We start from the raw sequence: 27,025 nt of genomic DNA, 5'->3' as shown, positions 1-27,025 counted from the left end.
TCATGGTGCTGCTATGAGAGTAAGAGGATAACCAAACTCATTGGGGTTTATCCTCAGGGAACCAAGAATGTTTGCGCATAATTTAATGGGAAACCGTTGGATATTTGTCGAGCTATCGTAGCGTGGACCAAAGTGTTGGACTGACAGGTCCACAAAAGGTTAAAAGAGTTGAAGAGATTTTGTTGCTGGAGCTGAGCATGTAAACTCAACTGTTCAGCACCGGAGCTTGCAGCGGTTATGTAAGAGTGCCAGACTTCACTAATCCTTTTATAGAGGAGAGGAGCCTGCAGGGTAGCGCTTTCTCATCATCAAGACAATTCAGCCTTTAAAGCAGACATCTCAGCCAGGCTGTGCATCCACCAGCATACAGAAAAATCCTCTCACATAGCAAAAAAATGCAGCGGGTAGAAATCACCCAGAAAGCGGGAGACAGGTGGAAAAATGATGAGTGCTTTGTGTTATTAATAGCTGCTCTGATTCATGCTTCTTATTCTTTTAATCCGCCGGTCTTCAAACCTTATAACCCTTCCCAAAAATACATCATAGTTTTGGATAATCTGCTCTTATTCAGAGACGCTATTGGTGTCTTGTGAGTGAGAACCTGCCATCATCCAAATGCAGATTTCTTCTTCTCATGGTTGCCAGGTTTGTCTGTACATAACAAGTATTCAGATGTATTATCCTTTGTCAAAGCACTGTAGCCTGTAAAAGAGTGAAAGTGCCTGTTGAATTTTTAAATAAAGCAAACACTGTAAAAACCCTCCCTGCCTCCCCACATACAAGAATAAAGAAGAGAAATCTACGTGGTCACTCTCGGTGAGTTAATTGCTCTGCATTGTGAGTGCCAAGGCCTCCAAGCTTGAAGGACAATACGAGCTCTGTGGCTGTGACAATAGCTCTGCTCTCTGAGTCAGAAGTTGCGGAAGCGCCGACATTAGGGAGCTGAAAGCTGTTGAAAGTTCAGGAGTGTGCACTCCAAGGAAGAAATCACGCAGAAGAGCTTTGGGGAGAAAAAAAAAACCCCTCTGCTCCCCCTCGGCCGGTGCTGCCTTTGAGGACCTCATTGTTGGCGCTGCCAGTGGGAGGCATGGAGGGCTCTGCTGGCATGTGTCGGCCTCACTCCTCGTCAGGGCCTCAGCACCACGACGGCCAAGTGGGTAAAGGGTGTGTGTCCCTGAGTAGATGTGTTTTGTTAAGGGGCTGAGAGCTGCAGGTCCTGTAAGTCAGGTGGAGTTTGGGTTTGGCACATGTTCAGTCTCCTCTCTGTCCTCATTGTACAGTATGTGTGACCACCCAGAGAGGCTCGCTGGAGCCTGGCCAGTTTTCCTGTGGAATTCAGTGTTTGCATCATAGAGGGATTGTACTCCATCAGATGGGAATCTCACGCAACTCTGCCAAAGAGATTCCTGCCCTGTAGCTCTCAGATTGAATGACTTCAATCTCTGCGATCCATTAAAACCTGAAAAAATATATCTACATGTATTATACATTTAATAATCATTACACAACCAGGGTTGTACAACGAAATGATCGTTGTAGTCCCTTACTTATAAAAAATAACAATTAAATTAATTGATTATTTCACGTGGGATGCAGAGAATAAATTGAGGAGTCTCACAGCCTGAAGAAAGAAGCTGCTCTGTAGTCTGGTGGTTTGGCAGCGGATACTTTGGTATCTTCTGCCAGACGGCAGCAGGGTGAACAGACTGTGGCTGAGGTGGGTGTTGTCTTTTAGTATCCGTCAGGATCTGTGCAGACATCTCATTTCACCAATATTTTCGTTGGCAGTTTTAATCACCCGCTGTCGAGCCTTCCTGTTCTGTGCCGTGCACGAACCATGTCAGATTAAAATGTCTCCAGTCACGATGCTCTCTATTGCTCCTCTGTAAAAGTTGAGAAGAACTTGAAAATAACTTTGACTGTTTAAGGAGTAAGAGGGTGGTACATTATACACATTTCCTTGACTTTCACTAAGATTTCATCGAAGCCCTCCTAATATCTGGAGGACCACCAGCCTCAAGTAGACTCAAACAGCTGCACCAGATCAGTGGCAGAACCTTTTTGACTCAAGTATGATTAACTAAATAAACTCTTAAGTCTTTAAACTAGACGATATTTTGTCATTGATCAGCCATCATATTTGTATACCGGCTCGAGCGCCACAACATAAAGAGGGACACGACACTGGGTTGGATGCAAAGGAATAAAACATTTATTTAGAAAATTACCTTTAAATAGACCCAGCCCACAACTTCACAGGTGTCTTCAGTCAATCATCAGTGCTGCTGCACCTAGAACAGAAAAACACAGACAAGGCACACACATCCACACAAGCAAAAGTCCTGATGCTTACTGCTTCTGCTGCGATATAAACTGGCACTGGTCCAATAATCTTGGAGGCAAGAAAGCAGTTAATCTTCAGTCATAATGTTGTTAATCAGCTAATTAATAACCTGTGAAGCTGTAATGGAGACAAGTCTCTGAGTGCCTTTAATTCATCTTTAAGCAGGTTTAATATCCGGTAAAATCCCGTGTGTTCAAGATGCTTCATGTTGGTGGACAGTCAGAGGGCTCCCTCTGCTGGATTTAAAGGGATTAGACCGTTTGATGGAGGCACATCCATGGAGGTGAGTGCTCAAAAAAGTTTAAGACACTAATACTACACAGAATGCAGTTTAATACTATGTTCATAGTCATATGGGCGAAAGTATCATGGAAAACAGTACATCATAGAATTATTCATGATTAAATCTAATTTTTTTCAGTACTTCCCAGAAGTATACAACATTAATTCCTAATGATTTAATTAATTGAATTACTGTGACCCAGATCTGGAGAAGAGGCAGAGAATAGATGGATGAATTAACCAGTTAAAAAAATTAATCCATTTAAATTTTGGCCAAAATTGACACTTGAGAAGATGAGCTCTCTAGTGACTGTAGCTTTTTAGTTTATGGGTGTGTAACATCTCCTGGATATTTAAGACCTTTAAAATCCAAAGTCCAAAATCTTTTTCTTAAATCTTAAAAGATTTTTGAAATCTATAAATCCAAAATTGGATACTTAAGATCTTTAATTGAGACTTTCAAATACCTTCTATAGCCTGTTTGAAAAAACTGACAAAGAAACAGCAGAATCACAGCTGTGAGGTTTTCATAAAAAGGAAAATGCTCTTAAGATTTTGCACAAAAACAGCTCAAAATAAAATGAATTAAATGTGCATGTACAGACCAGACACTGGGGCTGCTGTTGGCTTGGTGTTATGGTGGTTAAAAATCAAGAATTGTGTTACAAACTTTTCTTGTGAGAATCTTTCTGAATGCTGTAACTTCTTAAACAGCATGGGCAGATTATGACTGGAACATATCAGGGTGTCTAAAGGTACATGTATACACTGTATATGGTCCCATGTTTTATGTAGGGATGTGGTTATTAGAGTAAGTAGAGTTAATCAGTGTTAAGTTACAATACAGTGTTTGGTTCAGTGGCAGGTTCAAAGATTTGTAAAATCAGAAATGCAGAATGATTTGTCATGATTTTGACTATTTAAAGGTCTAATTTTAAACTTGTTGATTGTTGAGTCTCATTCTCAACTCTTCAAATACTGAAGGTGGTCTGACCTACCAACCCAAAGTGTCCATCGGCTATCTCAAAAGTTGGACCTTTAATGACTTTTAATGGCTAATATTTATAAAATAAAAATGTTTTAAGGACCTGCAGACACCCTACATATTCCATACTATACTACTAATTGGACTGATCTAATGAATGTGAATAAGGTGTATTTGCTTCTTGTAGTCTTGAGGACCATGAAATACAATTTAAGAACTACATCTGACACGAAAACCAAGGCTAATCTTTGTGTATTTTGTGTGAGTTTGAGAAGCGGTGAACAGAAAATGTTCTTTCCGGCCAGGTGAACAGAACAGAAGTGACTGAAGGAGACAGATATAAAAAATGAAACAACTCCACAAAGGGCTCTGTAGGCTACAAATGTCGTTTTTATTATTACTTTAAATAATGTCTAAATAAAGGGACTAAAGACATGCTCGAGTGACTTTTTCCATTATCAAAAATATGGTGTGTGGGGTGATGTTTGCAGCAGAAATCTATCCAGGGAGGGAAGCGTGCATCACGAGGTGAGACCGTTGAAGACTGAACTTTGAAATGAGTCCCACCATCACCACGGACGGTGTCGGCTGTCAAAAGGGGGGGCAGTGATTTTTTTTACCGACCAAATGTCACATTCAGAAGAAAAGAAAAATGTTATTTTTCATATATAAAAACTGAAAGACCTGGATACATTTCTACTTTTCCACATGTTTTTACTACAGAAATTAAAAAGAAAAGACATAAAGGAACACACAAAGGGGGGAAAACAGCTATTTTTATAATCAACTCCCTTTGGTAAAAACTGTAATAAATGGTCTTGCATTTGTCTATTTCATATACATACTAACTTTAGCCATTTATCACTAAAGTCCACAGTAAGCTTGGAAAGTATTACTAGCACAACAACACAGATCTGTCATAAAAAGTCTGAGACTATATACAGTGTATTTACAACGTGAGCGGCATGTGGACAGTCCTCCCAGAATGAGACGAGTGTGTGTGTGTTTGTGTGTGTGTACAAGCTGGTGTATTGGCAGAGGGCAGTTTTAAAAAGGTTGACTTCCAGGGCGGCGAGGATCATTTGTGTTAATAGAACTATATATAATATATATACACAACACATACACTGGAATACATGTCAGTATCTGACATTCACAAGCTATACAATTTTACAGTCTGAGACCAAACAGTGTTGTGAGGCTAGTTTTTTTGTCTTTTTTTTTTTACATAAATGCAACAGTGCTTTTTGATGTTAACCCGACAATACTGTTTGGGGCTCAGGCACAGTTTCTAATAATGCTGCCATGTGTTTTGAAAAAGGAAATGTGACCCTCTTTCCGTCTAGTGACAGGTAAGTAATTGTGATTTGGCCTCAACGCAGGAATGTCTGAACCAGATCTCTCACTTTGTTGTGCTCCCTCCAAACCTTCAAATCTGGGAAACAAAACTTCTGAAACGACATTTTCCTCTTCCTAAATAAGTGCACTTGTCCACCATATTGTTCTCCATGGATTCTGTAGAATAACACTATCGTTAAGAAATCCCTGTACGCTTGATGGAGCTCTGACTCTGATGGCTTCAGGCGAAATGGTCAGTCAAAAAGCTAAACTGAAGCTCAGTCATTGATAAAGTACAAAAAGCACCACTCTATCTCTTTCAGGCTCACTGTTTACGTCGCTAAGCTCTGTCGAAAAAGGCTCGGGGAAGTTTGAGAAGTGGCTCTGAGTGCTGGTAAGAGCTCAGGTCTGCGACGACTGGATCATGACCATTCCTAAGTTTTGGCACCGAAGGCCCTGTGAAAAAAATGGGCCCAGCTAAAAACGCTGGTAAAATCAGTAATCCTGCCGCCCCGGGTGCAACAGACACGGTAGCTAGCTTAATTGTGCTCCCACGTCGGCCTTAAAAACAAATTAATAAGCCCTCGTCCCTACCTCTAGACCTGTTTGACTTCAGACCAAACACCCCCAGAATTCAGTCTCTCTCTTGTTTCTCTGCGGCTATGGCGCCTTGCTGGGCGAGCCGTATTTGACTCGGTACTTGTTGATGTTCATGAAGTGAAGGATTTCTGGCTGGCGGCTGGTGGTGCAGGGTAATAGGCCGTCTCGCCCTTCGCCCATCAGCCACTTGTTGGTCTCGGCATTCATGTCGCGAGTGACGTGCTCCTTGACCCACGCATCCACCCAGGCCTGGAAGCGTTTGTGCAGTCGTGTGCTCACTCTCTCATGTGACTGAGGAAAAACACATGGGCATCTCCCGTTATTAAGGTGCTTAAAAAAACCAAAAACACCATGAGGGGATATGACTCTCAATTGACTAGAGATGATAAATACATGAGAGAACAAATCTTTAGCACTGAATCCACAAACTAAACGAGTGTAATGAATCATTAGTGACACTGACTAATGTCTGAGCTTCTTGCATCAGAGCTCTCATCACTTGAAAGCCCAAACATTATGTTCTTTCCCTCTTTATGGCTATTAGCGTCATAAAAAGTGCTTAAATAGACCTGGTTTGTCCTGAACTTAAAGGAATAGTTTGCACATTTTGGGAAATACACTTAAACCACTTTTTTGTTTAAAATTAGATGAAAAGAATTTTGTTTCTCTCATTTCTGTACATCTTTAACAGAGCTGAAAATGTTTCTCCCTGTTTTATGTCTTCATGCTAAGCTAAGCTAACTGGCTGCTGGCTCCAGACAGATATGATAGCAATGTTTTTATTGATTTTACTGTTTTATATTTTTATATTATTAATTAATGATCAAACTTTTTTTTTTACTCATCTATTTCTGTGTTTACATGTTACTGTATGTTTTAGTATGTGTGCATGGCAAGCTATTCAAACTTTAATTAAGTTGTCTGAATCTAACTCTTGCCAAGGAAGCAAATAAATGTTGTTCACAGAATGTCCAACTTAAACTAAGTTTGAAAAGGCTGAACTGCAGACAAGATATGGGTTTATACTTAGAGCTTTAATAAATAATCCTAAGTAATACGGCTATAATGACTAAGTGTTAGAACAAGTCTGGTAAGTTCTGAAAATGACATCGCTTTACTGTAATACAGCCTTTACAACCAGGAAAAGACAACACTTATGCCGCGTTGAGATACAATAGTACCCAAGGTACTAAAGTACCTAAGATGATTTATCGTAGTCTCATATAACAATAATGATATAGTATCTATCTATATGTGAACCCCAGCCCTTACTGACTGAGCAGCTTTCTAAGTTTTTTGCATTAGAGCTCCCCTCAGTGGTAACTTGGAGCAACAACATTCAACTGACAGTATTTTAGGTCCCTCCACGAGGCTACTGGCACTATAAACAGTTTGTACTGAACTTAAAAGAGGAAAAATATGCCTAAATCGTTTACTTGTTGAAAATCAGATCAAACTTCTGCTGTCACTTGCTCATCTGTTTGGTTAACAGCCACCTTTGGATGAAGCTAAGCAGCAAAATGTCCCAGCAGCTACATATTTACCAAACAGATATGTAAGTGTTATCAATCTTCTCATCTGTCTCTTGGAAAAAAGCAAATACATGTGTTTCCCACATGTCAAACTTTAAGTAAACCTAACAGGCTGAACTGAAGACTGTCAGTCTTTGTTAATTTGCCTCCAACACAAACCCCTTACCCTTGTTAATGTATCTGCTTTGACAAGAAGACAAGAAGATTTGACGTAATGCATATCTTGAGTTGAACCCACCTTATAGAGAACTGTGGAACAACTTGCTGAACTGCCAACAATTATATTCAAATACTGGATTTTGATTTATTGAGTCAGAGTATCTGTCTGACAGGGTTTCCGACATGTTCGAAAAATATAAAATTACTTCCCCTTATCTTTAAATCTGCAGAAGAAAATACGCTGGGAAGGTTTTAACAAAGGCCATCTCATACTCAGTCACATAATAAACTCAGAGATATAACCTCATCATCCAAGAAATCTTTTTGGCAAAGTCCTGAGGTATGTCAATTTGGAGGCCAGGTAATAACAGTAGCAGGAAAAGACGGTGAATACCTGGTGAGCTCGCAGCAGGGCAGTGCGTCGGTACATGTAATCCTCAGACTTAAAGACGTAGACCATCTTGTACGAGTTGAGTTTGAACATGCACTCCATTTTCTCCTTTTCCAGGGATTTCTTGCCTCCCTCACAGGCCTCCTTGTCCAGCTGCTCTCGGCCCTTCTGGTACTTCCTGATCCGTCTCAGATTCCTGGTTACAAGAGCAAAGACGGACATGATGACAGATACTAATGAGACGCAGCGGGAGCATGTCGCAGCAAATCGATTGCAGTTAATTTAATCAAAGGACTCGTGTTCGACTTTTGCATTTGACTTTCATGGGAAGAAATGTGTCGGACGGCTTACTGAACAAGATACTCTTAAAAGAAATCGTGCCCATTAACGTCACTCTATTTATTTATGAGTAAAAGGAAATGAATTACATTCACAATTAAAAAAAACTAATTTGACAGCTCACCTGGGAAGAAAAACTGGCTTCTGAGCGAGATGCTCTCTCAGCTCAGGTGTGGTGGAATCTGGGTTTAAGTAGCGTCCGACGTAATCAGACCAACGCTGTGAACAAAGAAAACAAGTACAGAAGCAAAAATTATGACAGATTCTTGATACACGTTTGAAAGTTTTTTCTCGACTTTGGTGCGTTCATGAGCTTTTAAGTTGGAATGTGGAAACAGCAACAAAGGAAATGTGTGATTAAACGTGTTGATAGCTGTAGTGGCCATGACATCACACACTTCCACTAAACCTCAGTGTGGGAATTTGCACAATTTTTTGCAGTTTTCAACCATCACAGAATTTAAAAATTCTAACCGATGACTGAAGTCACTGAAAAGGGCCTATGTCGTGTATATATTTGTGTGACTTGTGAATTAAAGCTATTTTCCGGCGTTTATCCGAACTCTTTGCCCACAACCAAAACGTTCACACCGACATGCTTTTCCTTACCTCTGCCTCCATCGGCTCATCTGAGTTCTCCTCCTCTGTGTCGAGCAGCTCCACTGTGAGCTGGACCTGCCCTCTGTTCCTCAAGAACATCACCTGACAAAGTGACAGACAGATAACAAGTGTGAAATGATTCAGTGTGAGAAAGATTTAAAAAGCAAGGACATCCTCAGGGTTCAGAAGGTGAAAATCCCTTTTGAATCCAGAATCTTTGTTGCCATCTTTTACCAGTTATTATAGTCATTCTTCTTCCAAATGTAAAGATAAGATAAAAACAATAAAGCATGGCAAATATGCAACATGTATTTTGTGGAACATCTCTTACTTTCACTTTGACAACAACAGATAATTCTTTTTTTTTAACTGTAATTTAGTTTAAAGTCATTTTCAAAATTAAATCTGTATTTTTTCCCCACAAAACTGGATATTATTGAACGACGCGATCAGGTGTTTAACTGTACAAAAGAGAAATGTGCTAGAGGCTGACAGGTGGCTGCTCTACACATAGCAGACAGCACATTACGAGGCTGATTTGAACACCTTTTAGACCTCATTTTAATCTTTTTATGGACGAGGAAAAGGATCCGACACTGGTGAGTGCAGCTTTCTCTCCTATTCGCAGCACTGCTTCCATTTCACTCATCATTTGTTAGAAAGTGGTGAAGCGCTGAGAAGATTTATTGGTTGTCAACACACCCGAGAACAGAATTTAAATAAAAAAATCATGTGAGAAACCCTCATGGTCTCAGTTGGTAAGGATGGGATGTTTCTCTCTGCAGCATACAAACTTGCTGATACAGGCTCATTCATTTTTTGGATATGGAAGACACTTAATTTAATTATGCCTGGGTCTTTTTTAAGTTTGTTCAGTGAAATGTTTTGGGGAAAAATAAATAAATAAATAAAGATTTTATTTTTTGCCCGTATCGCCTGGCCCTACCTTGAAGCAGTTCTCATCAGACATGAGCTGCTCGGCTTTCCGCTGGTAAATGGCCTCTGCAGAGCTCCGTGAAGACTGGGTGGACATGGTTCCTCCGCTGGCGCTGTTAGCGCTCTCTGAGAGGTAGAGGTCCGTTACCTGGACGCAGATCTCGTCACTCACAATGTGCTGAAGCTGGATGGAGAGAAGGCAGTGTGACAGAGTGGAAAACGATTATTTAAAAGTGTCAGAATTACTGAATCACTGTGCTAACGAAGGCTTAATACGACTGCTAGAAAACTGAAGGTGAGTGAACAAACAGATGCTCACCTGCCGTACGATGCTTTGGATGAGTTTGTCCATGGTGAAGGCGGTGTAAGCGTGAATGGTGAACATTTCCCTCAGCGAGTCCTCGTACTGAGAGGCCTCCATGTTTCCATCCAGCAGATTCCTCACCATCTCCAAGAAGGCTGAGTAGTAATCTTCCACCTCAATGTCCACTAGAGAGGAAATATGATCAAACATCAGACAGATGAGTGGATCGGCACATAAAATAAGCACTGGCAGCATTCTGAATGAATCTTTGGCAAGTGGTGCTCATTTTGGCAGCAATTATATTTCCCAAACAGAGTGATTCCCAGGTTTATTTCACAGAGGAGATTTCATGCTTTCATCCACTTTTATATTTCTTTACTCACTTTTTTGTCAACTTTTGTTAATTCACATTTAAAACTGTAGATGTCCTGTAATACTGTCCATTCAAAACAATCAATGTATATTGTAACTTTGTTTTTTAACCAGCAGCTCATATTAAGTTGTATATATTAAGTGTATTAAATGTGTGTTTTCAAATTCAAGTATATTCCTAACTTTGAAAGCATACCCGTCAAAATTAACCGTCTTCCAAACTTTCAAGACGTTGTACGGACCCTGCTACGAACATTTTTTAATAGTTCTCTCGAGAAAAAAAGCGTAATTTGAATCATCTGTGAGGACGCAGGAATATGGACCAAAACTCAATGGAAAAAAGTTTTATGCTCTGTCCTCAAATTCAAGTTTATTTCTGACCTTGAAAGCATAACGCTTAAATTAAGCATCTTCTAAACTTTAAAGACTTTGTACGAACTCTGCTGCAAATTTTTTTTGAAACACTTCTAAGAAAAAAAGGGATGTTAATTCATCTTTCAGAGAGCAGGAATTTGGCCCAACAGTCAATGGAAACAGAGGTTTAATGCTCCGTCCTCAATGAGAAACAAAGCACAATGCAGTTTGGTTAATTAACAACATAGAAAACGTGTGCGGGCTGATCTGTTTTTACTCACTGGGCTCCTTCAGTCTCAGCTGGATGGCTGGATTATCGTTCTTCTCCTTCTTCAGTCCCAGAACTTCCCTCTCCCAGTCTCGTTCTCTGACCTCCTCCTCGATCTGCCGCTCCGCCTGGCCGTACAGCCGCAGCAGACGCGAGCACAACGTCTGGTGCAGCCGCAGGAAGATGTACCAGTTGTTGTTGACGTAGAAGAGGTTGTACGCGTCGTCGCAGCCGCGCAGCTTCTGCGCCGCCGTGTTGCTGAACAGAAGCTTGGACTTGGAGGGGCTCCCGCTGCCGGGGACGCCGTTGTGCTTTTTGGAAGCGCCTTCCTCCAGATCCATCTCCTCTTCCTCCTCCTCCTCTTCTACGTCGGAGAGTTCGCCCCGCTGAGAGAACAACATGTCGGGGATGAAGTGGTAGATGATCTGCTTGATCTTATATTTGTCCTCCTTCTGAATGCTGGTCTGCCGCTTGACGTGGTGGATGATGAGCGCTGCAGCGTCCTCCAGGATCTGGCTGTCCTCATATGAAAGCGTTAGGTGGGGGCCTGTGGGTGGAGTGGCATTCTCCTCGGAGGCCTGCTCCTGGCGCTGCAGAGCAAGAACAATTCAAAGTCAGCATTTTGGAAGCAATGGAGGGTGTGGTTCTACAGTCTCCTGTTTATTCCATATTTCATGTTAGTACTGGCAGTTTACTGAAGTATAGAAGAAAGACACGTACCTCATCATAAATGCTTTCGATTTCGTTCAGCAGCGACTTGGATCGAAGCACTTTGGTGTCGTTCTGTTTGAAGTTGATGCCTTGATGGTCAAGAGACTTGAGGTAATACTTCTCGTTCTGCTCTCTCCAGATCTTGTTGAAGCCTCGTTGGGCTTCCCGCCACTCTTCCTCCTTGGTCTTTAACCTGGTTAGAAAACAAGACAAAATCAAGTTACGTGCACAAACACAGGAAAACAAAACACAAACATCTGCTGAAATTTGATGCACTTGAGGCAGAAGAACCAAATTGAAAAACTGGCTTCTTTACAAATCCTTTTGCAGAGATGGAGAATGTAGTCTATAAAAGCACTATTAAATCTCAGGAGCCATTTTTAAAACCACCACTCCAACATGATATTGGCTTCTCCTCCCCTGTGTGGATTATCGGGTTTATAAGCTGTGGTTCATAACCTCAGCCTGGGCGAAAAGAAGCTGGTGTGCACACATTAACTGCACTCTGTAAACAGAGAGCTTGTGAATGCCACACATTTGTGTGTTAGCGTGTGTGCACCTTACTGATTCTTTGCCATGCTATTGAAACTGCATGATCGAACCTGAAACCCTCTGAATACATATATCGGCAAATTTTAAAGGAAAAAAACACATGAGAGGTAACACGTGACATCACGACGGACCTCTTTAACACGATGGGGACAGAAATAGCAGGGTTTTTCTTCATGCCATCGATGATGTCGGGCGCCTTGTCTCCGTATATCCTCTGGATTGCCTTGCGGTGCACAACTTCCGAGGAGCCGCCCAGCGTGTTGTCCAAACGGAACTTGGCCTGCTCCTCCGCAGACATGCGGGACAACTTCCGCTGTACCGTCTCCAGCACTCTGATGGTAGCCAGGTTGGTCTCCAGCACTACATCCAACTGTGGGCAAGAAAAAACACAGCTGTTTTAATTTCCACTGCTGTGTGTGCACAGCCTATAATTATAATCAAAAAGCTCATAATGTGTCTGATTTTTAAATATCCTCATCTACAGTTCGCAGCTCACCACTCAGTAACTTCATTACAAAGAGCAGGAGAAGAGGAAAATGCCAAATCTATTGAAATAAATTAATTTCAACAGACAATTTGTAAATCTTTAATCTTCCTTCTCACCTCAAAGCGTTCATCCTCACATCTGTAGATATGTTCCTCGTACTGAGTCTTCTTGGAGCTGACAAATGTGGAGTCCTCAGACCAGGAGGGGAAGGAGACCCAGGTGTCATTTAAGACCTGGACATCGCAGGAAAAAAACACTGTCATCGTTAAGTTCCACACGCTTATCAATGTGAGAAATGATGGCTGGTAGTTTTAAGCACTTATTGATTGAATAAAAAGCTTCAACAAGTATCACTGATTACACACAAATGATTTTAAATACTTTTGTATCTTCTCTTAAGTTTAGTTTCTCTGGCATCATTCCAACTCTTACCTCTTTACAAAGTGGAGTTCTGCCAGTACACTTGGGTTGTTGGTAGCTTTTGGGCAGAGCTCTGTAACTGGAGCCGAGCCTCTTACAGGAAGCATAATCAATCTCCATGGCGATGCCTTCGGTGGCCCGTTCCTTAGGGTATGTTTCGATGTGGGACATTTCCCGATATCCCAGGAAGTTTTTTAACCAGTTGAACAGCTCAGGGAATTTTCTGTATAACATAATTAAGTGATTGTCATATGTAGGATATATACCCTGCACTGTAGAGAAGAAAAACAACACTTAGGTCATTTGCCAGGTGTGATGACTGAGCACTCACCCTAAAAAGGGCAGCACCAGCTGCACGAGTTCAGCCCTGGAGATCACCTCCTGATTAAAGATGACCAGACATCGCAAGAAGTTGTCGTAGGCCTCCGCACTTCGCAAGGCTTTGCGCACCTGTGGTGAGAAATAAAGGTTAACAGGACAGTAGGTGATGGAGCTGAGTGGAGAATCTGGAGCTACATAAAATGACCAAAGTAGTTCAGCATTTCTAAGTTATCTTTAGTCAAATTAAAGGTCTAACTTAACTTTTTCAATATTTTCACGTTAAAATTATATTTGACTAGGTAGTCTACTTCGTATGTACTTTAAAGAGCACATATTAGATAAAACAATATTAAAACAGTATTACTGTCATTACTGGGGCATTCTTGATAAAATACCTTAAAGCCTGAGTCTCCAGCTTGCTCACATCCTTTTATTTACTGACTGTTTTCTTTTCACATAAACATAAAGATGAAACTCAGACAACTATAACCTCACCTTCTCAAAGAACAGTGATTCTGTCCCAACTCCATGCTTGCTGGCCTCTGCCACAGAGGAGTCTTTCAAATTCAGTAACTTGGGCTTCTTCTGTAGCATTACCAAGACAGAAAAGACAAGACACGGGTAGAAAAACTTAAAAAACAACCCAACAGTGGAAGTCACAAAACAAAGAAATATGAAGGAAACAGATGCATGTATATACCTTGACAGGTGGTGTGGACCCTGGAGTTGGATGACGACGGATCTGGCAGCCGTTCTGATTGGGCCTCTGTTTGTTGTTGAGCTGCAGCTTTTTGGCGGTGCCGCCGTGGTCATTTCGTACAGACTCTGCCTTCTCGGCGGTGGTCTTACTTAACAGCTATGGGGAATAGACAACATTGATCAAGACAACGTACATGTACGTACTATAGTCAACTTCGGATCACAAGAACTACAGATACAGTGGGATTATTCTAACAGGTCTTGAGAAGTTAAGAGAATTTTATGAAGAAACGCGCAATAAAAGCAACTCTATTATTCCATACTTGCACTAAAGCGAAGAAGGATCTACTTTATATCATGACTTACCACTGAACTGTTGGCATCAGGGAGAAATTGTCCAAACTCTGACAGGAGGTCCTCTTGGTTCTTGAAGAGTCTCGCCACCTGAGCGTACACCTCCTGTTCCGTTAGAGCGGGTGTGTAGTTCCCACCTGCCTCTTTAGCGTTACGCTGCTCCTTCTGTAGTGGAAGAACACATTTTATTGTCAAGTCAGGGCTGAAACCTTGAATGAATATCAGAGGTTATAAAGTACTTAAAGTGAATTTGGCCACGGTTACATTACTGAAGGTCAACACCTTCATTACAAACAGGAGGTCAAGTAGAGGCCATAAACAGGAACTCCACATAAAATACATTTATTTTGCATTGTACACATAATCACATACATTCTGTGTGTTCTGTGTATGTGTTAATACGGGAGATTTTTCCATGAATAAAAGCTTGTATATCTGTGCTCGTATTTGAAAGTTAATTTCAGCCGAATTCTGTCGCCCCTCTCTAACTGTGACGTCTGTTTTGTGCATCAGCTGCCGCGCCAAATATGATTAGCAGAAAACTGGCTGACCGGTCTTTGCCTTGGTGTTAGCATTAGAACGCCTGATAGACAGTGGTGGAAAAACAACACTTATTCCTCTTCAGTGGCTTCAGTAACTTTGACTGCCAGTTCTGTCAATGCTACACTGAGCAGCAGTCAGGTAGTCTCCACCATGTCCCCTGACACCTCCACATCACACACTAAACAGCCGAGACCATGCCTCCTGTGAGGGTAATTAGCCTTTAAGTGTGATGTGTTTGCTCATACACGGACACAAACAAATTGTTTTAAGCCACAATGATACTTTATTCAGCTGCAGCTACTGACCTGGTACGTGTGGAGGATCTCAAGGAAGGCTTTGTAGATGTCGGGCTGGCCCTGGAAGCGGTTCTTGATCTTGTTGACGTAGTTGATGGCGTGGTTGAACTCCACAGGCTGGTTATTCTGAATGGGTGGCCCAGTGGGGGTCCCGCTGAGTGGCGGGTGGAGCTGCATGGGCGGGGAGCGAGGAGAGGTGTACGGAGGGATGGACGGATTGCTCTGACTGCTCGGTGTCAGTGCCTGGGGCTGAGGAGGCTGTGAAAGACCACAACATTGAAGGTTTAATTGGGTTCTAAACCAGATGACGCACCACAAAACATTAGATTTGTTTGTTTGTTTGTATAACTCTGCTGGCATCTATCGGCGAATTCTCACTCTGATTACTCACCTTGCTCATCTTGGCAGGCGTGGGCTGCGTCAGGAGGGGCGGAGCAGTGGTGATTGCAGCAGGTGGGAGCTGGGCCGGATGTTGGGTAGCTGTTCCTGTTAGGGGGATATTCTGGACTGAAATGCCATGCGGGGTGATGTGGTGGATCTGACCAGGCGTGGTCACGTTGACCAGGTCGTTGGTCTGGACCTCGATCTTGTAGCCAGGCGGCAGGAAAGTGTTGAAGCCCATGATGAGGTCGGGGTGACCTTTGAAGAGCTGTGACACTCTGCTGATGACCCCCGGGGTGTCAATACTGGAAAAACAGAAACGGAGTGAATTTAAATCCTCTATGCTGTCCTCCTGTAAATCAAATTGGTAATTTGCATAAAAACAAAACATCATTACTGCTGCAACAACATGAATGATTACCATCACCCTGACTCCAAAAATGTAAGTTTGTTAATCAGGATGCGCATGTTAGTTATTGAGGGACCATTTATGCAGCTAAACTTTTAGACTCTGGAATTGTCATGTGTAATGGATTATGGATTATGGATGCATATATTTCAGGTGAGATTCTTAACAAAATAAATAAATAAATGTATGAAAAAAATAGATATGTCTATAATTTAGTCATGATTTTCTCCTTGTGTGAAGTATTTCCCAATCTGCGACGGCATCTGTCTCGTCTGAACTGTCATTCTGCTATACCTGGGATGTGACTCAGAGTGCATTCAAAAGCTGCCGACATTGTGTGGCATTAAAAGTTTTACCAAAGCAAGAGCAGCTCGCCCCCTTTGAACTTCATATTGTTCTGAACAAATGCCAGCTTTCAGCTGCCATCTGTGACAGGGATAACAGACATTCAGTCTCGGCAAACAGGGACAGGGAAAATATAATTATTACTCTTTTTCCACCATTGAAGGACTGCTCTAAAGCCTTAGGACTTAGGAATCATTCCGGTTAAAACAATATTGTATCTTGTAAAAAAAAGAATCTGACTGCAAGTTTCAGATAAGTTCATTTTTAGTATTATTATAATTAGTGCTGCATTGTGCAAGTTAGTTGTGCCATGACCTGATCATTGTCCAAAGTATGACTGAAAGGGCATGAACTCATAAAATGCACATTTTGAACTAGAAATGACTTTGGGTGTGCACTCTAATTGCTCCCAGTATTTTAAAGGAAAATCAAACAGCGGCCTCACCTCTGAGACTTGAACTCTTTCATTATATCCAGAAAGTCATTGTAGACCTGAGGCTGGTTGCCAAACTGCAGTTTCACTTGGTCCAAGTAGGACAAAGCATCTTCCACCTTTGGGACAGAGAAGGGGAAAGTCAATTTCATCAATCCGTTAATCTGTTTTCCTTCAACATATTTGGCAGCAGAGCCCTGATTCTGATATTAAAGACCTTGCATGGATAGATAGTACTGAGGCAGATTTTTTTGTGATGAGGATAAACTAACCAGAAAATGTGTTCAAACTAACAGCAACCAATCAATCAACTAAACATCCAAGTGTCTAAAAATACATAAATTTGCCTAAAACCTCTAATAATATCTGTATATTTTTCTTTGGCATGAAAACTGCCTGACTTTGCAGGTTTTTACGAGGGATGGAACAACAGTAAGAACCTGCCAAAATAAAATGGGCTGACTAACCTTGAGCCTCTGGAACTGCTGGCCCTGTGCAGAGGCTTGAGGAGCAGCTGTATGGCTGTGCCCTGACATCACTGAGGGCCCATGGGACTGGACTGCCGGGCTGTGGTGGTGGGATCCGCCATGGACGGCTGGGCTCGGAGTGTGCCCATGACCGCCACTGTTCTGGGCCACGGTGGGAACCTGAGAAAGCAGACACAATGGTGTGATGAATAATACTTTAAAAGAAAGAAATCTGATGGCTCGCAGTATGACCGTGTCATAAAAGGAAAAGCCAAAATGACAGCCTGAGTTACGAGTGACAGGCAATTTTAAACTGCTGTTTTTGGTCTAGTTTTGACACCAAAACACAGCGGGCTTCAAACAAATCTGCAGAGGACACGCAGAGCATACCTGGTATCCCTGGGGGACGGAGTACTGGACGCCTGCTGTGGGCTGCATGTTGTCAGACACGGCCTCATATACAGCTGGGGCTGGAGCAGGGGCCAGGACACGATGCTGGAAAGCCTCGGCGTTGCCAGCGAGGCGCCGCTGCTGGGACGCAAAAAACGTTTCCTGATCCTCCAGTCGCCGCTTCATTATGAACTCATACTTGTAAGAGCTGAGAGACCTGGGGATAAAGAGCATATGGACCTTATTTCACACTGGCAGATCTCTGTCAAGTTATCAGAAAACATTAAATCAGCCTCCAGATTTCATTCAATAATTTGCTGGGGAACATATGGCAATCATTTTTTTCCCCTCAGCTGTGAATTTATGGATACACACAGTGCCAGCTATCCACTTCTGTTGTTTGGCGTAGGAGGTGAATTATAACATGGGTTCTGACCATATAGCCGATGAAACATCTAATGCTTTTAGCGGCACAGAAGTGCCTGAGGGTCTACAGAGGTCAACTGCTTGTATTGATTTACTAACCTCTGATAGCGCATGTCAGTTTCAGTCTGTGCTATACATATGTATGTTTTTTCTCTTTGGGGAAGTATGCCAAAGTTATACTGACGGAAGACGTCTGATCACAATTTTATTCGAACTTGCAGACGTTGTGATCAGCACAAACACAGAAATGGTGGAGAACAGTGTGGAACAGAGCCTGACCGATTTAACATTTTTGGGGCTGCTGTCAATACTTAAACTAAATATCAAAATATTCCCATTTGTCAATAAATGGGCCGATATACACACGTTTTGCATTGTCCCTATAATGTGGTTATCTTGCTAACTTCTGATACAGATATGTGATGAAGAAAGGATACTTTTAACAATTTAGTTTAACAATAAAGTTTATTGTCCAAAATGACATCAGTGCACTGAACCAGGAACCTTTGCTGGGAATTTAAGAATTTAATGTTACTCCAAGCATCTTTTTCTGCATTATGCACTGTAAAAAGTTTTCATATCTGCATATCTGATAAAATATAGGCCAATACCGATATATCTGGGATAGGTCAGCATCATCTGATGACATATCAGTCGGGCTCTTGTGTGAAATGAAGACACTTGTGTGTACAAACAGATTGGAGAGGCAATATACAAGACAGAACACAACTATGTAAATATTTGTTTTTATGAGTACAGTCTCTGCAGTTTTATTTTGATAATTTTTGTGTGACTAATGTCTTTTTTCTGGGAAATACAATTAAATTTGATTTGCTCAAAAGTAAGACAGACAAACAGAGATGGGATTGTTGCCTTTCATACATTTCACCCTGCTGGTTATAGGATTGCAACGGTATGAGATTAAGTTGAAGAATAAACATCTCAGAAAATATCACAATTTCACACAATAATTATTATCATCATTATCATTATCATTATCATTATTATCATCATCAGATACAATAGTTCTTAAAGGAATAAAAAAACGTACAAAGTATGATAATTATCAATTTCCATACCATCTATATGACACTACATATCGAAACCGATATAGCTGCAACCCTACCTGGTTATAAACAACAAAGGGAATTCAAACTCAAATTTGAATATTTAGGTAATAATATGAACTCAACTGAATAAACAAGCTTTCCTCTGAGGAATATAAGGTTAAAAAAAAAAAAATCAGTCAATGAATATATGTCTTCTGATTAAGATTTCTTCCCCAAAACTACATAGTGCACCTTTAAAGTTTAATCTGATCTCGACTATTTTGAACAACATAACTTGTGAAATCTCTTGTGCATATCCCTCTAAAAGTTTGAGTTTACATGAAACAGAATGGGAACATCCTGCACAATGCTGCTCTGCACTATTATGAAAATGCTGCATTTATGTGTGTCAACGCCTTTCTTATTACGTCGCTGAGTTGAGGCGAGGAGTCAATGCGAGGCTCGTCTTGATGCATCTCAATGTTAACATGTACTGAATGTAAAACTCGCAGTCTCCGTAGCCAATGAAATACAGACAGCCTACGTCACCGATGCAACAAACAGGTGCTGTGGGAACGTGGGAGTCGGTCTGCCATTCACAACTTCCTCAAGACAGCAACAACTCCTAATCATCTGAATGAATGGAAAGACAAAGCTCGAAACTCGTCGAGAGGGACAATAAATGACGTTTCAAACCAAAATATCGAGCAAAAAGTAGCACGACGGCTGTCAAACTGAAGTGCCCGTGTGCTAGTATCGCTCCGTGTTCCGACAGCGGAGCTCTACTGAGCCGCTCACCAACAAAAACCCTCCGCCAAAGCAAGCGAGGCTGCAGTATCTATAGATAGCTCAACTTCACTTGGTGTAGTAACGTTATGCTCACGCTGTAGAGGCAAATACGGTTATGTCTGCTACATGCTAACAGCCGTTAGCCGACAACAGCGATTCACCATCCCCTTTATGGCCTGGCAACACAAGCACCGACCTCGAGTTACAGCACGACGCTTTCCCCCACGCCCGCCATTTAGAGCGTGGCGCAGGAGTGCAGCAAATTACACTCCATTTCAAGCAGGTAAGCACGAAAAGTAGCTGACTTGCCAGCCGTCTGAATGGCCACCTCTCTTTAAAGTATAACAATGCGGTTTTTTTTCTATTATCCACGCCGAGAACTTGTTTTGTCGTCACTGGCTGTGAGCTGCCAGTTAGCTGCTAGCTAATGTAAACAACATGAGTAGCCCGACACCGAGCACCGTCCGGGGCTAGCAGGGAAGCACATGCAGCTAACCATTAGCGATCTGGTCCGCTGTAGCTGAAACAGGCTTTATGAAGCAAGCATTAGCTATCGATTTATTAGAGTGCCCGTATCAGGTCTAGTTACGAGTGACTGACATGCAAAGACACGTCGATTCCCCGTTTGGTTTACTTAAAACGTCTGCTAACGGCAGGTAGGTAGCTAGCTGTGTTAGCTTGCTGAATGAATTCAGCTGAACTCACCCCTCTCCTAAAGACCAAGCAGAAGATCCCAGTGATGCTTTGATAATCCGTTATCTGTGGGTAAACCGCTACACCTCTGACTGGGAAAGGTACCAAAGTAACGTATGTGCTAAAAGCAACTTATCAGTGGCGTGCGAATTAAAATAAACAATTCAAGCTGTTGGCTGCAAAGTGAAAATCTCCCCCCGAGCGAGGAAAACAATCTCCGTTCGGTTAGCTGTGGAGGGAGGCGGGGTTTTCAGAGATAGCCCCGCCCCCCATAGGTGCTATTGGCCAGTTAGTTCAGAGGGTCCACAGAAGGGCGGGGCGACGGATCTGGATTGTGACTTCGAGCTGTCAATCAAGGCTTCATCGCGCAGCAACCAAGCACGCCCATTTTGACTTGAAGCGCGACAATGCCAGCAGAGAGGAGTCCCGCTTGTAACGCGGTATGTGTGGACACTAGTTAACTGTGTTTGTGGTGTAATGTGAATGCGTCCTGTCTTTAAGTTATACTTCCTTTTTGACATTCCAGGACGGTAATACCTGCATAACAACACTCCTTCACAACTGAAACATATTCCAGAGAGACTTTGTTTTGTGTTTCTGTAATAACAATAGAAAATTGTTGGGTTATGTATGGTGAGCAACAGTGTATGAAACATTTATTTATCAAAACTGTATTTGAAAAGTACACTTTGTGCCTCCTCCCCCTGCCTTTCCATGTAATAATGACAGCGGTGCAGTTAATAATTGTAGTCATGCATCTGCTATCATTGTGTTTGGCTTTAGTGAGAAGATCTTTCCTCTGACGGTGAAGCAACAAGGTCAGTTTTATTTATATACCCCACTTTAACAGAGAAGCTGTTAACATACATGTACATTCTGTGATTTTAATTATCTGTTTATCTCTGTTCACTCAATAATGAATACTGAATAAATACTGTCTACTTGCAAAACCATAGCCACAACTGTGTTTTTTGTGTGTGTGTGTGTATTTTCATGTCTGAACTAACTTTATGGGGGAGCTTTCGACAAAAACGTACTGCTGGGCTCCGTTCCCTTCAAGTTTCCAAGTACAAGTACAACGTGCACATTACTTGCCAGCTTCATAATATTCTGCACAAAGACCCCCAAAACAATTACTCTTAAACTGAAATATCTCATGGCCCTGAGTTTTCTGCATGTGTGCTGTTCTTTGACAATTTCAGGAAACACAATTTAATTTAGGAAAAATGCTAATGCAGATATTACAACTATATTTTAACACAGTGTTTCTCTACAAGTCAAAGACATTTTCAGGGAATCTATTTTAAAAAGAATGAATGCACACATTGAGCTCCGGGGACGTTTGGGGCCCTGCTGCCAACTTTGTCCAGTTGGTGATCCAGCTTTGTGTATATTAAATACATGTATATAGCTTACTGTATATAGAGAGAAATTCACTTTCTAGTTACTTCCAACAGTCCAACAAAACATTTTGCCATATGAATACAACATAATACACAATATCGACTTGACTTGCATTAAAGGAGCACTATTACATTCTGGAGGAGAAATTCAAACTCACAGGTTGAATATTTACAATATTAATGAGGTAATAATACAAACTCAGAAATATTTATTTATTCCATTAGTGAATAAACAAGCTGTTCTCAGAGGAAAATAAGGTCCCAAGAACACTTTTTGAAAGTAGAAAGGTGGCAGGGTCCGCCACATATAAACAAAGTAAAACAAAGTTGAGTTCTCCTTTAAGGTCAGTTTATTCAGTCATGGAAGCGAAGAGAGTTTGTTTATTTAGGTTGTTTAAGCATTTAAAAAAATCAGTCAATGAAGATCTTTGACTTCTGGTTAAGATTTCGTCCCCAGAGTTACATAGTGCTCCTTTTTAAGTTGCATCTTATCTCCACTATTTTGAACAACTTATGAAATCAACTTGTTCATTTCCTTCCAACACTGTGGGGTTTATATGAAACTGAATAGGGGGCAGATGGAAGATTCCTTCCACAACACTACATCGCGCACCTTTATCAATGCAAAATACCAAATGGTTGTTCACAGTTTGAGCGCCCTTCCTATCACATGCATCAGATCTACTTGAACTATCTACTTCCTGGAGTTTGCAGACACGTGACTTTGTGGGAGGGAGTCTGCCTGTGCGCTCGGGTCCCTCCTCTTTGTGGACACACCAGCCAATCGTTGCGTGCAACCATCATTACAAATCCCAAAAAGGTGGAACTTCCAAAATAAACCATCGCCCACGACAGGCGGAGCTGCTACACCAGCCCGGGATTCCTCCTTCCAGCCCGGGTGGAGGATTCAGCAGCGGACGTAGGCTGCAGCACACACACATACGCACACACACACACAGTACTCCACTACCCCGACTGTTTTCCCCACGTAATCGCGTGCCTCTTTTGCAAAACACACCATCCAGACTGAACCCAGCTGCTTGTGACGCTTTTACACCAACAATACACGGGTGTTTTTCGACAGCTTAAGTATGTTTTTTTCCCCAAGTTTTGTGCAAAAGCATGCAAAGACAACGCAGTGCGGGCTGTGGAGAGGATCAGCCGGCCCCGTGCAGCCAGCGTCGGTCGACGTGTGCAGGGCTGCACTCTCCAAACAAAAGGTTCACGGCACTAAAACGCATCATCTGGTAATTGACGCGTTGCATGAGCGCTGGCGGGGCACGGTGAAGAAGTCGGGCCTAGACGGCTGAACGCTGCATCTTTTTTATTTTATTTTTTTTATTTAGTAGGCGGCGGGAGCTGATCGGGTTGCCCTTACTAAACAATGCCAAAGTCAAACGAAACGGGAACTACGGCGTCGCTTCATGGAAACATCGGAGCCTCGCCATTCCCCGCGTCCCCCCCTCCTCGTCTCCAAACACGCAGCCCCATTTTCCCCGCAGAGAGGACGACCGCGCTCCTTTACAAATCATATTCTTTGTTTACTTCAACAGTCGCGAGTAAAATGTCTAACCTGTCCTCACCACAACAACTCCCTCCCCCCTACAGATCCGCTGGCGTTACATGCTCACACAACGCTGCAGACGAAATGTTTCGACTTCCAGACAGCGGGATGCCTCCGATTACCAGCACACAGCCCTGAGGGAGATTGTTTACTAGCCGACAAAATGACGTCCTGCAGATTTGGCCATCTACCACGTTATGTTTCTGCCTATTCTGTAGACGTTTACGACCATTAAAAAGCCCCCTCCGATTCATTTACGCGCACAAAAAGGCGCCGCTGGCCACTAAACGCTTTCAGATTCAGTACAAACAGCGTTCGCTTGTTAAAGCAGCAATCCTGTTAATATAATTTAGTTTAAGCAGCTGTTACATACCCAGGAAAAAGACTCCTTACTCCGGATTCGTGTTTGTAACAAAATAGTTGGAGACGCCCCCCTCCGTTGGCATTGGCGCATACTACAGTACGCGTCATTTTATTTTGAATATAACGCGCTAAAACCAGAGGAGGCTTCAGCTGAGCAGCAGCACTGTCTGTCTCCATTTCATCAAAACTGTGCAGGCGTGAATATCATCTGAACTCAGGCTCTTTACAGTGGCTGGGGAGTGAGCTGGAGATAAGTTAAGTACATTTACTCAAGTTCTGTATTTAAATACTTATTCTGCTCCTTCTGGCAGCTGCAGGAGACTCGGCACACTCAGATTTAACACACAAACAGTGTGATCAGCAGATAAAATATGATGCATTGTAATGATTAAACCTCTCAGCAATGTAAGCTTGTATAAGTAGTTCAGTTGGCTCTACCTAGACCGTCATTAAAATAATAATAGAGTTTATTTCAAAAGCAGAGTTTACAAACAGACAAGCAATATTACAGAAATAGACACTCAACAGACGAGCCAAACACAAGGAAGCCGAGTCTACGGTGAGTTAAAACAGGAAGCAGAGCAGAGAATGTAAAAAACACAAAAAGACAATGTGAGTCATTACAAGTTAAAGTAATAAAAGCCATAAAACAAAGAACGAGAGAGGAAAAGTCATGCGAAATAGAGATAAAAGACTAGAAGACGACATCACATCAGAGGAATTACAAACAAAGCGATTAAGAGCAGTGAAAAGAATCTATAATAAATAGATAAATAAAAGCAATTAAGGACAAAAGAAAAACATCACGAGAGAAATAAAAACATAAATAGACTAAGAGCAAAAAAAAAGAATAAAGATTAAAAATAAACAAAAGCAGTTAAGGACAAAAGAAAACAGGCGTCACATGAGAGGAATTAAAAACATAATTAGACCAAGAGCAGTGAATGGGATAGACAGAATGAGTCTGTTTACTTTCCAGATGTGAACATCAGTTGTTGCAGCAGCACAGGGACAGAAATAAAAACAGATAAACAAACAAGTGACAAATTAACAATAAGTGATTGTATAAAACTGGAATAAGAACAAGTAAAAATAGAAACAAGAGCGATTAAGGACAAAATTACATGAGTATGATCCTTAGCAGGGTAGTCAGTAAGTCTAGTGTATGTAATAACATATATCATTAAGTAATGATTCTTAGTGTCTTTATTAATATAGAAATATATTAAAATATAGTATACAATGATTTTGAAAGGGGTCATTCTGTATTAATAATAGGCATTTGTTTTGTTTTTTGTGTATTTATCTGATCATCATCAAAGACGTGAGGAGAAAATGAGGGACCCCTGAGAGAATATTGCTCCTCTGCTCCTCCCCAGGAAATCTCCATAATAAACATTATGGTCGTGTATTGTTATGTCTAATAGAGTTATACCTTCCTTCTTGTTATAAATATAAAATGGCTTGTTATTTGATTTTGGTCTGACTCAAGTAATTGTGCATGTTGTGGCTTTACTTTTGACGTTACTGTATTATAATCCTAACCTTTTTTATTTGAGTTTCATACACACATCTTAATACACGTCACAGCTGGGGCCTTTCAGGCACTGGGTCCATACATGCAGCTGTAGTGTAATTAAATGACAATGGTCTGGAACAATTGTTGCTTAGTTATACTGTTAATGAGTCCTCAAAATGATGCTTTTCCCTCTTCCTACAGGTTTGTTTGTCAATTCTTCCTACTGACAACGTGACAGTCACTAAATAAACTTAACAAAGTTATGGTAAATTGGATAAATGCATTAAGACAATCATGTTAAAAACGTATTTTAAAGTTGCCTATTTCTATGAATGGGTTGACTTTCTATAACTAAAGACTAAACTTGTGTGAAAAACGCACAATTCATAAGTAAAGTTAGTAAATTCATCCCCAGGATTTTATACTTGATGGAGCAGCTTCATTCATGAGGCTGCATTCACACTCCAGAGTGCTTCATTCTGTCGTAAACCTGCCCCCAGTCCTTTATAGAAGGGAGGCTCGCACAAAGAAATACTTGGTGTATTCAGTTTTGGCTCGACCTTTAGACGTTTCTGTCTAATTAGAAATTCTGAAGTTGAGGAATTCACAAGGCGACTGTGAGGCTTTTTTTATTAGGTTGTTAAACGCTAAAAACTACGAAATTAAGTCTTATGATGGTTAAAATGTATCGTTTCGATAATTTTCAGCCTTTTTCTGTGTACTCGTTCCTACATTGATGTCAAAGACAGCAGCAAAAAAAAATAAAAAATTGTTTGTTTTCTTGGTTTCATCATTCTAGTTTGATGCCGTAAGGAGGAGGATTAGCGGTCTCAGATCTCAAATGAATCGTTCTTGTTACTGTTTAGTCTGTCACCATATCAGCAGGTGCAGGATTCAGGGCTTTTGATGCAGTGACACGTGTAATACAGGAATGTTGGCATGTCTTTAACGACAACTACCTTTTGAAAACGGTCCTTTTTAAAGGAGCTCCATTGAGCTCCAAGTGGGACACTAACAGTCTAACAAGGCTGATGATAAACGGTAGTCTCAACTGAGATGATACCTTTAGATAAAAACATAAAAGCGAGTTGCTAAAGAGGGAGAAGAAAAAGTGTCTACTTGCCAAAAAAACATTTACTCAGCTTCAGGGTAAAGGGAGAGCAATATTAAATGGAAGAAATATGCACACACTGAATCTTTCTCTCAGTCAGCTTTACTGCTGCAATATAGAGAGCAATAATTTGCCCTGAGGACGTCATACCACACCCAAAAATAAGCATTGTTGAGAGAGAGAGAGAGATACCCACACTCCCAGCATGCTTCACGGGTGCAGTGTTTCAACACACTGGGAGTACACATCATTTTGTGGGTATTCCCTTCTCATCGCTGCTGCTTACTGTTCACACCGTTTGATGTGGCGGTGAACCCCACAGTCTCGCTAAGTTCACTGTATTTGTAGCAGTTTAAGGAGTGGGACTGCAACCACCAAATCTGTATTTTAGGAGAAAAATGATGTTTATGACCTTTAGCTGTCAGCTGAAATGACTGGTAACCATTTCCTAGCCTTGTAATGAGAGTTAAAATTGGTTTAGGAAACATTCGGTGTA

The 27,025-nt window shown here is 41.5% G+C and overlaps 1 protein-coding gene across 1 annotated transcript; it reads right to left on the bottom strand.

Annotated features, from left to right (window-relative positions):
* Positions 1-3,979: 3,979 nt before the first annotated feature.
* On the bottom strand, positions 3,980-23,982 carry sin3aa (SIN3 transcription regulator family member Aa; the record flags this gene model as incomplete). The annotated part of the gene is given in 22 exon segments (XM_084365296.1): positions 3,980-5,840; positions 7,635-7,827; positions 8,095-8,189; positions 8,580-8,672; positions 9,517-9,690; positions 9,826-9,995; positions 10,818-11,394; positions 11,525-11,708; positions 12,199-12,437; positions 12,671-12,787; positions 12,987-13,197; positions 13,306-13,424; positions 13,791-13,880; positions 13,996-14,151; positions 14,361-14,513; positions 15,197-15,445; positions 15,579-15,873; positions 16,768-16,874; positions 17,223-17,402; positions 17,613-17,829; positions 23,910-23,955; positions 23,958-23,982. Coding segments are annotated over 22 exon segments (3,921 nt in total). The 3' UTR covers positions 3,980-5,609.
* Positions 23,983-27,025: the final 3,043 nt, after the last annotated feature.

Source organism: Pagrus pagrus, assembly GCF_965226575.1.
Source record: "Pagrus pagrus genome assembly, chromosome: 10".
Classification (NCBI taxonomy): domain Eukaryota; kingdom Metazoa; phylum Chordata; class Actinopteri; order Spariformes; family Sparidae; genus Pagrus; species Pagrus pagrus.
The sequence above is the reverse complement of the archived record's forward strand: the minus strand, read 5'-3'. Positions and strand labels throughout refer to the sequence as shown.